Source organism: Schistocerca piceifrons, chromosome 8 (genome assembly GCF_021461385.2).
Source record: "Schistocerca piceifrons isolate TAMUIC-IGC-003096 chromosome 8, iqSchPice1.1, whole genome shotgun sequence".
Lineage (NCBI taxonomy): Eukaryota > Metazoa > Arthropoda > Insecta > Orthoptera > Acrididae > Schistocerca > Schistocerca piceifrons.
In genome coordinates, this window is record NC_060145.1 from 272,630,933 (window position 1) to 272,642,734 (window position 11,802).

The following is an 11,802-nucleotide window of genomic DNA, read 5'->3' on the forward strand; positions in this document are numbered from 1 at the left end:
TCCGCCAGGTCAAACAAATGTATGACCACTCGTGCTGCCCCTCCCTGTACGCGTTCAGTATCCCCTAAAAGTCGTATCTGGCAGGGATCTCACACACATGAGCAATATTCCAGGATGGATTGCACGAGTGATTTGTAAGCAATCTCCTTTGTAGACTGACTGCATTTCCCTAGTGTCCTACCAATAAACGGAACTCTGGTAGTTGCATTATCCACTATTCAGCTTATGTGGTCTTTTCATCTCATGTCTGTACAAGGAGGTGCAACCACGAATTTGTGAGAGTTTATCGATTCCAGTTGTGGCTTCCCAATATTATAGTCATAGGATACTATGGTTTCTTTGTTCTATTTATGAAGGTGACTAGTTTTACATTTATCAACATGTAAGGCAAGTTGCCAATTTTTGCACCTTATCAACATCTGACTGAATATTTCTCTACTTCTTTCAGTCTGTACTTCATCGTACGACTATCCAGACACCTGCCTGAGAATGACTTACATCGGTAATGCTCGTTTTGGTTTTGGAGACTGAAGCGCCTAGAACCGCTCTGCCATCGAATTTTACTAATTTCAACTATGACTTTCATCTCTCCATTTCCTTCAGAACAGCTTGTGTTGGCCCACTTCACGGCATTCGCTTCAGAACAGCTACAAATTCGTCGGGCAGTAGACCGCGCCGCTCGAACTGTCAACACAACTGTCACTGCTAGGAGTATCCTACGACTTCCACATCGCTGGCGGCCGGCCGATGTGGCCGAGCGGTTCTAGGCCGTTGGGATCCAGCACGGCGTTCCGTATTACCCTCCTGAACCCTCCGATTCCATATTCTGCTAACAGTCATTGGATCTCGACCAACGCGAGCAGCAATGTCGCGGTACGATAAACCGCAATCGCGATAGGCTACAATCTGACCTTTATCAAAGTCGGAAACGTGATGGTACGCATTTCTCCTCCTTACACGATGCATCACAACAACGTTTCACCAGGCAACGCCAGTCAACTGCTGTTTGTGTATGAGAAATCGGTTGGAAACTTTCCTCATGTCAGCACGTTGTAGGTGTCGCCACCGGCGCCAACATTGTGTGAGTGCTCTGAAAAGCTAATCATTTGCATATCACAGCATCTTCTTCCTGTCGGTTAAATTTCGCGTCTGTGTCACGTCATCTTCGTGGTGTAGCAATTTTAATGGCCAGTAGTGTAATTTAACAATTTGTTTTGCAGTTGAGGTCATGACCTATTTCTTGTTGCATTGTAAATATTAAAATGTCCGCTAATGGTTATAATGTGTCATAAATAAACATTTAAACTTTAATGATCTCTAAACAAGACGATGTATAAATATATATTTGCGTTAGGGCTTCCGCTAATTCCAGAAATTTACCTATATCTGCTGTAGCTCAACAGTAGACCATCTTGGCAATTTTAGTAGACATACAATACTTTTAATTTGATACACTGCCGGGGCATGCTGGCGCTCGCCTCCTTATAGCGCTCCAGAGATCTGCCAAGCAGCTCGTTTTGCCGTAAGGCGACCTTTGGCCCTTAGGCGGGCGGGACGCAGCCACCGACAGCAGGGCACGGCACGCAGAGAAAGGCGAGCCACGGTGTTGTCTGCGGCTGCTGCGGCCGCAGCCCTCAGCTGCGTGAGTATCGACCGGTGCCTCTAGTCCCGGCCCCAGTCCAGGTAGCTGCCTAGCAGCCTCGCTCCTCCTCCCCCTACCCCTCGCACACCACCAAGCACATTGATCTCTCAGCGCCCCGCGCTACTGCTGCTGCTGCTGTTGCTGCTGCTGCAGCTTCCGGTTCCTGCCCAAGGACGCTGGGACGCCAACCCGCCTGTCGTGTCCTGCCACGGTCGCCACAAGTGGGCCAGCCCGTGACCCGACTCTGCACTCCTCGAGTCCATTGTTGTTGTGGTCTCCTTTCAAGACACTGTCCATTCCGTTCAACTGCTCTTCCAAGTCCCTTGCTGTCTCTCACAGAATTACAATGTCATCAGCGAACCTCAAAGTTTTTATTTCTTCTCAATGGATTTTAATACCTAATCCGAACCTTTGTTTCCTTTATTGCTTGGTCATTATACAGATTGAATAACATCGGGGATAGGCTACAACCCTGTCTCACTCCCTTCCCAACCAATGCTTCCCTTTCATATCCCTCGACTGTTATAACTGCCATCTGCTTTCTGTACAAATTGTAAATAGCCTTTCGCTCCCTGTATTTTACCCCTGCCACCCTCAGAATTTGAACGAGAGTATTCCAATCAACACTGTCAAAAGCTTTCTCTAAGTCTACAAATGCTAGAAACGTAGGTTTGCCTTTCCTTAATCTTTCTTCTAAGATAAGTCGTAGGGTCAGTATTGTCTCACGTGTTTCAACATTTCTACGGAATCCAAACTTCCCCAACGTCGGCGTCCACCAGTTTTTCCATTCGTCTGTAGAGAATTCGCTTTAGTATTTTGCAGCTGTGGCTTATTAAACTGATAGTTCTGTAATTTTCACATATGTCAACACCTTCTTTCTTTGGGATTGGAATTATTATATTCTTCTTGAAGTCTGAGGGTATTTCGCCTGTCTCATACATCTTGCTCACCAGACGGTAGAGTTTTGTCAGGACTGGCTCTCCCAAGGCTGTCAGTAGTTCTAATGGAATGTTGTCTACTCTGGGGGCCTTGTTTAGACTCAGGTCTTTCAGTGCTCTGCCAAACTCTTCACGCAGTATCGTATCTCCCATTTTATCTTCATCTACATCCTCTTCCATTTCGATAATATTGTCCTCAAGTACATCGCCCTTGTATAGACCCTCTATATACTCCTTTCACATTCCTGCTTTCCTTTCTTTGCTTAGAACTGAGTTTCCATCTGAGTTCTTGATATTCATACAAGTGGTTCTCTTTTCTACAAAGGTCTCTTTAATTTTCCTGTAGGCAGTATCTATCTTCCCCTAGTGAGATAAGCCTCTACATCCTTACAGTTGTCCTCTAGGCATCCCTGCTTAGCCATTTTGCACTTCCTGTCGATCTCATTTTTGTTTGTATTCCTTTTTGCCTCCTTCATTTACTGCATTTTTATATTTTCTCCTGTCATCAATTAAATTCAATATTTCTTCTGTTACCCAAGGGTTTCTACTAGCCCTCGACTTTTTACCTATTTGATCCTCTGCTGCCTTCACTATTTCATCCCTCAAAGCTACCCATTCTTCTTCTACTGTATTTCTTTCCCCCATTCCTGTGCATTGTTCCCTTATGGTCTCCTTGAGTCCATGGAGCAGGGAATAAACTAGGTAACCATCAGGCGGTGTCTTAACAGGGGCAGCTGGGAAGTAGGTCTTTTAAAAGAAAGACTTCTTTCGTGATGTGCCAGCTGAGATTAAGCACAAATTCGGAGTTGTGATATGGAGGGAGGGGTGAAGGTTTGGCAGGGGAGGTGATCACAACTTCATATTCTCTCCTTCCCTCCTCCACCTCAAATATAATTTGCAGTCACTGCAATTTATGATGTACTATAGATGTATAAGATTTAATGGTCATAACAATAAAATAGCAAATCATCTGGTGAAGGAGCAAACAATTTGAAATAAATTGTCTCGCATTTGCAGATGACATTGCTACACTTTCTGTTATACTTGATATACTATATTTGCCATACTTTCTGCTATATCAAAAATTAATCTTTTAGGAGAAATAGCTAGCAGGACTGGCTTAAGAATTTCAGCAGAAAAAACCAAATTTCTTACAAACGTTAAAAATACACCTAAATTTCTGAAAAGATACTGACCAAATTGGAAAGGATAAAAAGCACTCCGTCTTCAGGCCACAAGTGGCCCGACGGGACCATCCGACCGCCGTATCATCCTTAGCTGAGGATGCAGATGGGAGGGGCGTGTGGTCAGCACACCGCTCTCCCAGTCGTTATGATGGTTTTCTGTGACCGGAGCCGCTACTATTCGGTCGAGTAGCTCCTCAATTGGCATCACGAGGCTGAGTGCACCCCAAAAAATGGCAACAGCGCATGGGGAAAGGTTAAAGATCTACACATTATGGGGACACTATCCAAGAAAGTGGTTCAGATGAAAATGTTTGGTTTTTGGGGCGCTCATCTGCGCAGTCATCAGCGCCCGTACAAAGTCCCAATTTTTACACAGTTGAATGTTTTTCCATAGTCCAGTCGAGTCACTATCACGAATGATGATAATGAAATGATGAGGACAACACAAACACCTAGTCTCCGGGCAGAGAATATCCCCAGCGCGGCCGCGAATCGTACCCGGGACCCCATGATCCAGAGGCAGCAAGAATAGTCACTAGACCACTAGCTGCTTACAAGAAAGTGGTTTGGAAAAGTTGTTGTAGAGGAAAGGATACATAAAATAAGAACAGTATATGGTATAACAAAATATCTTTACAACAGCAAGTACCTGTCTAAAAACGCAAAAATAAGGCCTTACAGCGCAGCAATGGAGCCAGAATGTCTATATGCAAGCGAATGTCTAGTATTATACTATAATTTAGTTAAATTAGATATACTAGAAAGGCAAATCATTAGGAAAATGTTAGGCCCACGAAAAACTATGGAAGATAAATTACGTAATACTAATGAAATTTATCGGAACACAGAAAATATATCAGAAGTAACGAGAAAAAGAAGACTGATAGTTTTTGGATGTTATATCGAATTCAAGGAAGTAGATCAACCAAAAACATCTTCAAATAGTTGTGGGTTGAGAAGTCAACAACATGTTGGATCCATGAAGTAATAAAATTTGCAAAAAATAATATAGAAGTAGAAGAAACAACTGAGAGAGAAGGGTTTAGGGAAAAGGTACCATATGGAAGGCTTCCAGCGTAGGAGAACGAAAAAAGAAACTGATCTGAAATAGCTAGAAGACAGAAAGCAAAAAACATAGTGAAGAGTACTTCAAGAAAAGAAGAAAAAATAAATAAGAAATTGAAATTGGCACGTCGCTAGTTGCCTCATCTGGGAAGGAAAAAAAGGGCCAGGAGCGGCATAACTGCAGAAATGTTAAAAAACAGGATCAGGTGACTTTATTCGAACAGTTTATGCACTCTTAACAGAAATGTGGAGAACTGAAACAATATGAAAGGATTGGAAGAAAACTATTATACATCTGTTGCATAAATAAGGTGACACGACAGACCCCAACAACTACAGACGCCAGTATCATCCGTAAGTGATACATAATGTTTTACCCAAAGCTTCCTTAAAAAGAGCTGAACAATAAATAGATTGATGAGTACCAAGCAGGCTTCACGAAATGTAGATCATGTGCTGTGCAGATTTGGTGTATGAAGACGGTACTAAGGATATCGAAATACCAATAAAATTTAAAAAGGACGACTGATCGCTGCAACCTATAATTTACAAGTCAATATAACAGTCGCTGAGTGCAACAGCTTTCTGAATGGAAGGTAACCTGATGAATACCAATACAGTTGTCACCTTTGTGGACTTTAAGAAGGCGTATGAGTCTGTTTTCAGACAAACCGCTTCGAGCACTTCAGTAGAGCTCAGAGTAGACAGTAAGACTAGATAACTAATGCGGCAGCCTCTCACAGGCGCAAGATCGCAAGTGAAGTTTCATGTTGAAGAATATGAGCCTTCTGAAGTATGCACAGGAGATCGGCTTGGAGATGACTTGTTTCCGCTTCTGATTAACATAGCGTTAGACGCTGCAAGTTATACTCTGTCCTTTGTTCCTTCATACCGTTTGACCAAGTCATCAGAAAATAAGGGCAGAAATCGAGGGTATAAGCATCGAGACCTCGGGACAGAGAATCAAAGTGAAATGCCCAGCTTTTACTGGAGATATAACTATCTTCTCTAAGAGTAGTGAAGAAACTAAGGATGCCATAGAGTGACACGAGGTAGCATCAAAGACAACCCTTCAGCTACAGTCTGGAACCGCGCGACTGCTACTGTCGCAGGTTCGAATCCTGCCTGGGGCATGGATGTGTGTGACGTCCTTAGGTTAGTTAGTTTTAAGTAGTTCTGAGTTCTAGGGGACTGGTGACCTCAGAAGTTAAGGCCCATTGTGCTCAGAGCCATTTGAACCATTTTGAACAGCCCTTCAAATATTCATTTGATGAAAAACTTACATCAAAATACCAAACATCCCCGTTACAAACGAAACATGGAACAATTTCATAAGTGTCTTCTTTTAAATACCTCGTAGAAATCATTGCACCATCCTTATTTTAAATACCTCGTGGAAATCATTGCATCATTTGAGCTAGACAGTAATGCCAATTTAGAAAGAGCCATCAAACTCAAGAAGACGTACAGAACATCGAATAACTGCAATAAACGAGTGATATTCCACAATGCAAAACTTCGCCGTTAATAGGCCTGAAGGATTTTATATCTCTCGAAATACAGCTTTAACTGGCTACTCAGAAAGTGATGAAATTTGAAAGAAAAAGGGAAAAATTCTCAGAAACATTAATGGCTTCGTAGCAGACAAACACACAGCAATAGACAGGTCCACTGATGCAATACGTAGAAGAAGCTTGAAGTTGTATGGGCATATTTGCAGAATGGACAACGATAGATTAACTTAAAAACAACTTAATACAATAAATGTAAAATGGTAAGAAAGCAGTTGGTTAGAAGTAGTTAAGCAACACTTACGAGCAATGAACGCGGTGGAGGTCAAGGAAAATGCAAATCATTTTGAATCCTAGTGGAAAATCACTCATTCGTTTAGAAAGCTAAGAAGAGCTCTGGAAAATAGTGGGTAAGGGAACGATAGAAAAAAACAAAGCGAATTCATGAAGAGATTTTGCGAAGAGAAGAAGGAAGCGAAGCCGTAAGACGAAGCTAAAAAGTTCAACCACCATCTTTAACTGGGCACAACGAAGAAAGAAAAAAGTAAAATATATGTAACGTTTTAATATATGAATAATAATTTGTTCACATTAATCCATCGCTTTGCAGATGATGCTCCCGATTACCGTCTAATAAACTCATCAAAAAGAAATAGGAATAGCAAAATGTCAGAGACAAGTTGTCTGCATAGTGAAAAAGTGGCAGTTGACCCCAAACAATAAAAAGTGTGAGGTACTCCATATGCGTACTAAAAAAAAAAAAAAATCTAATAAATTTAGGTTAGACGATAAATCACAAAAATTTACAGTTTTCGGTTCCGTTAAATGCTTAGGAATTACAGTTACGAACATCTTAAACTGGAATCGTCACACAGATAAAGTTGTGGGGAAGGCGAACGAAAGACTGCGGTATAGTATCAGAACACTTCAAAGATCAAACTAATCTACTAAAATGACTGCCTCCACTATTCTCGTCCGTCCTCTTCTGGAGAATCGCTGCTCGGTATGGAGTCCATGCCAGACAGGAAATTGAAGAAGTTGAAAATGGGCAGCTGGTTTTGTATTATTGCAAAATAAGGGGAATAGTGTCACGGATCAGATAAGCAAGATGAATGGTTCGAATGGGTCTGAGCACTATGGGACTTAACATCTGAGGTCATCAGTCCCCTAGAACTTAGAACTGCTTAAACCTAACTAACCTAAGGACATCACACACATCCATGCCAGAGGCAGGATTCGAACCTGCGACCGTAGCAGTCGCGCGGTTCCGGACTGAAGCACCCAGAACCGCTCGGCCACCGCGGCCGGCTGATAAGCAAGTTGGATTTATAATCTTTAAAACAAAGGAATTTTCAAATTTCAATCACCAAGTTTCTCTATGGAATCAAGGACGTATCCGGGATTTTATCAAAGGGACGGAGGGCGACTTGTTAAAGAGGACCTTAAAAGACTTATGTATTTCATTTATTCTGGAAATTTGCGTAAAGAACGATAACCCATTTTATTCGAAAACGATTTCTGAGTTTTCTCTAAGCGGGGATATAATCTCGATGTTTAGGAGTGGCTGTATTTTGGCAAACCACTAAGATGCAGTCATGCTCCAATCTCCTTTCATCCTCGATGATTATTATACACTCCTTTCAGTCTGGGTTTGAACTGAGGAGGTGATCAGGAATGCACGAGCGCTAATATTTTGGGACATCATTATTATTACAGACAAAGCTTCTGGAATAAAGAGATCTCTGCTCGACAGAGAAGCTAGAATAACTTTTAGTGGCGAAAATACAAAGGATCTGGAATTATTCAACCTTACACTTTCCCAAATTTACTCTTTTAAGTACTTCTTGTAATGTAAGAAAGGTCATTTTCTGCATTAAAGAATTTTCCAACAGACAAATGCATGAGCCTACATGAGAAGAATTTACTGCCAGGGATCTGCGAGATGCTCGGCTTGGTTTCATCTAATTCTTTAGTAGAGGTGTTGCATCTGTAAGGGAACTGGAAACTGTGAGGAAAGAAAGGTATTCGCAAGAAACTGACAGTGGTCTATAGTAAGGAACCAGCCCCACCATTTGCCTAAACTGAAAATGCGCAGAGTTACCCAAAGTCGGTAGAGAATTTGAAAAAAACTGAGTGTTGTACATCCAAAAAATGGAAACTCCAGGTAGGAATGTCAACATTTTAGGAAAATACAGATTGTTACTTACAGTAAGGAGGACACGTAACGCTGCAGACAGGCTCAATTGAAAGACGCTCACATAGAGCTTTCGGCCACAGCTCTCATCTGTTACAAAAAGACACAGACCATTCATACACACTAGCAAGTACACGTCAAGCACACATGACCGCCAACTCCAACTTTGGATTTCGACTCGAGGTGCTGGGGTTGGCGGTCACACGTGCATGAGGTGTGGTGTCTTGCGTGTATGAATGGTGTGTGTGTGCTTCTTTTTTCCTGATGAAGGCTGTGGCCGAAAGCTTTGCGCAAATCTCTTAATTGTGCCTGTCTAGTGTCTTCTTTACAGTAAGCAGCAATCTGTCTTTTCCTACATTGTTGATTGTTATACAGGGTGGTCCAAAAGTCCGGACACTCCGTGATAAAATCCAAATGAAGTAGAAAACAAGGCAACAGAGCCCCTACACACGAGGAAGGGGAAGGGGGAAACTTTATAGGCTATGCCACCAACATGACGGCCATCTTGAAAGCCACCATCTTGGATTCAACTCCAAAATTTCAAATGGGAATGTGGTCATGTGACATATCAAACAGATTGAGAATTTCACCAGAAAAACAATGCCGTTGTTATTTTAAACATAGCTTTATTCGTTCTCGGGTTATAGCCAGCTTCATGTGGCAGCAGTGGAATGCTCGGCAGCGTGAGTGTTACGTACTGAGAAGTCATAAAATGGAGTCTGAAACGGTGCAAAGTGACTATCCCATGCCTGATATGTTACATGTGTTTTACTGTTAAGTATCATTTACTCATGCTAACGTTTTAATCATTGTTTCCTTATTCACAGGTTACAAAACGTCCTTAACACATGAAGAACGCATTGAAATCTTCTTGATATCAGGAGAAAGAAGCACACGGGTCATTGCTGAGGACTTCAACAGTCGTCACCCAACCAGACAGCCCATCACTCACAGCGCAGTTGCCAAGCTTTTGGGCAAATTCCGAGCAACAGGTTCTGTCGCAGATCAACCTAAGGCTGGAAGACCAAAATCCGCCACCGATGAAGCAACAACAGTGAGCGTGTTGGCATCATTTAGCAAGATTCGGCAACGGAGTACTCGTCGCCTGTCACAAGAATGTGGGGTTAGCCGTACCTCCATATTGCGAATTTTATCGCAGCACAAATGGCACCCATACAAAACTGAGCTGCTCCAACACCTGAACGAGGATGACCCAGACCGTTGGGTACAGTTCGCAGAATGGGTGACACAGCAGCTGCAGATACACCCACGTTTCCCCTATCAGGTGCTGTTCAGTGATGAAGCCAATTTCTTTATCAATGGTGAAGTGAACAAGCAGAATCACAGATACTGGTCCGACACAAATCCGCACCGGATTGATGCTTCCAAAACGGTCGACTCACAAAAAGTGATGGTCTGGTGTGGTGTGTGGGGTACCAAAGTCGTTGGACCTTTTTTTTATTGATGTTACCTTAACAGCCAATGGTTATCTGAAGTTATTGGTTGAAGAAGTGTTTCCCTCGTTGTTAACGGAGGACGGGACATTTACGGAATTCTTCCACCATGATGGAGACCCACCACATTATGGGCACAATGTGCGAGCATACCTGGATGTGCAGTTCCCTCAAAAGTGGATTGATCGTAGGGGTGCTGTGGAGTGGCCACCACGTTCATCAGATTTGACTCCTTTGGATTTTTATCTTTGGGGTCATGTCAAAGCACTGGTTTATTCTGTGAAAATACGGGATTTGCATCATCTAAAGCAGCGCATTGCTGATGCGTGTGGCCAAATTCAGCCAGATGTGTTGGCCAAAGTTCATCAGGACTGGGTTCGGAGGATAACATTAACAATCCAACATAATGGACAACATATCGAGTCATTCCTATGACTGTTGGTGGTTTCTCGGGACTGTGTAACATCGGCGTAATGTCTCTTCGGCACATAACACACATGCTGCCCAGCGTCCCACCGGTGCCACATGCAGCTGGCTATGACCCGAGAATGAATAAAGCTATGTTTAAAATAACAACGGCATTGTTTTTCTGGTGAAATTCTCTATTTGTTTGATATGTCACATGACCACATTCCCATTTGAAATTTTGGAGTTGAATCCAAGATGGCGGCTTTCAAGATGGCCGCCATGTTGGTGGCATAGCCTATAAAGTTTCCCCCTTCCCGTTCCTCGTGTGTAGGGACTCTGCTTCCTTGTTTGTTACTCCATCTGAACTTTGAGGGTGTTTCCGGACTTTTGGACCACCCTGTACTTTGTATAATATAAAATAAAATGCAATTTATCCTTTAATTGTGCACGTTCAGTTATTTGATAATGCATAAATGCATACATATTATAAGACGTAATTGTGCATATAATTGCTGGCTTCCATTTATGGGTGGGGATGCACGGCGCAGTAAGCTCGGGAGAATTCAAGGAGCCAGCTCAAAAAACTCGTTTAGAAATATGGAATGTGCTAACATAAAACACCCCTCCCACTCTCCACAAACCCCTTCCTATCTTGTTCATAATTGCGTACCACCCAGGTGGCCAGATTGGGCAATAATTTTGCCGTGTGTGCCATTAATGATAAAGTATTGCAGCCACCGCCATTTGGGAGATATTTTTTTGATAAAAGCGATTTTTGGGCGAAACTGATAAAACCTAGTGTACTATTATGAAACGATTTTAATTTAATATACCAGGCATAGAAGTATGAAACCGGAATTTGGTTGCAGTAATTACACGTCTGTTGTTTGAAACTGGTAAACTATATATTATTCAACATAATCTCCATTGCTGTTTATACATTTCTCCCATCACTACGGCAGTTTATGAATGCCACGCCAAAAAAACAGTTCTTCTTTTGAAACGAACCAGTCAGCGAGCCATTTTCGTACATTTTCATACGAATTGAAGCGTTGTTCAGGGGGAGCGTGTCCCAGTGATGCAAACAGATGATAAGGGGAGTAGCCAAATCTGGAGAATAAGCCGCATGCCCTAGTATGTCGCAACTGAATGCCTCGGTCGTTTCCATGACCCATTTTGCTGTGTGTGATAGGGCGTTATCATGGAGCAGTGTGACTCTGTGTTGCCTTTTTCCATATTCCGGTCGTTTTTCACGAAATGCTTGATTTGAATCGATCATTTGCTGTCGGTAATGATCAGTGTTAACGGTTTCACCAAGTTTTAGCAGCTCATAATAATGACACCCTTCTGATCTGACCAAACACAGAGCATTGTCTTCCTTCCAAAGCGATTTGGATGTCAAT

The 11,802-nt window shown here is 42.4% G+C and overlaps 1 protein-coding gene across 1 annotated transcript in view; it reads right to left on the bottom strand.

Annotated features, from left to right (window-relative positions):
- LOC124712263 (ras-like protein family member 10B) overlaps positions 1-1,939 on the bottom strand; it is a 148,823-nt gene extending 146,884 nt beyond the window's left edge. Inside the window, exon 1 of the mRNA XM_047242558.1 lies at positions 1,767-1,939. Within this exon, the coding sequence (XP_047098514.1) occupies positions 1,767-1,939 (173 nt within the window). The remainder of the gene's footprint in view (positions 1-1,766) is intronic.
- Positions 1,940-11,802: the final 9,863 nt, after the last annotated feature.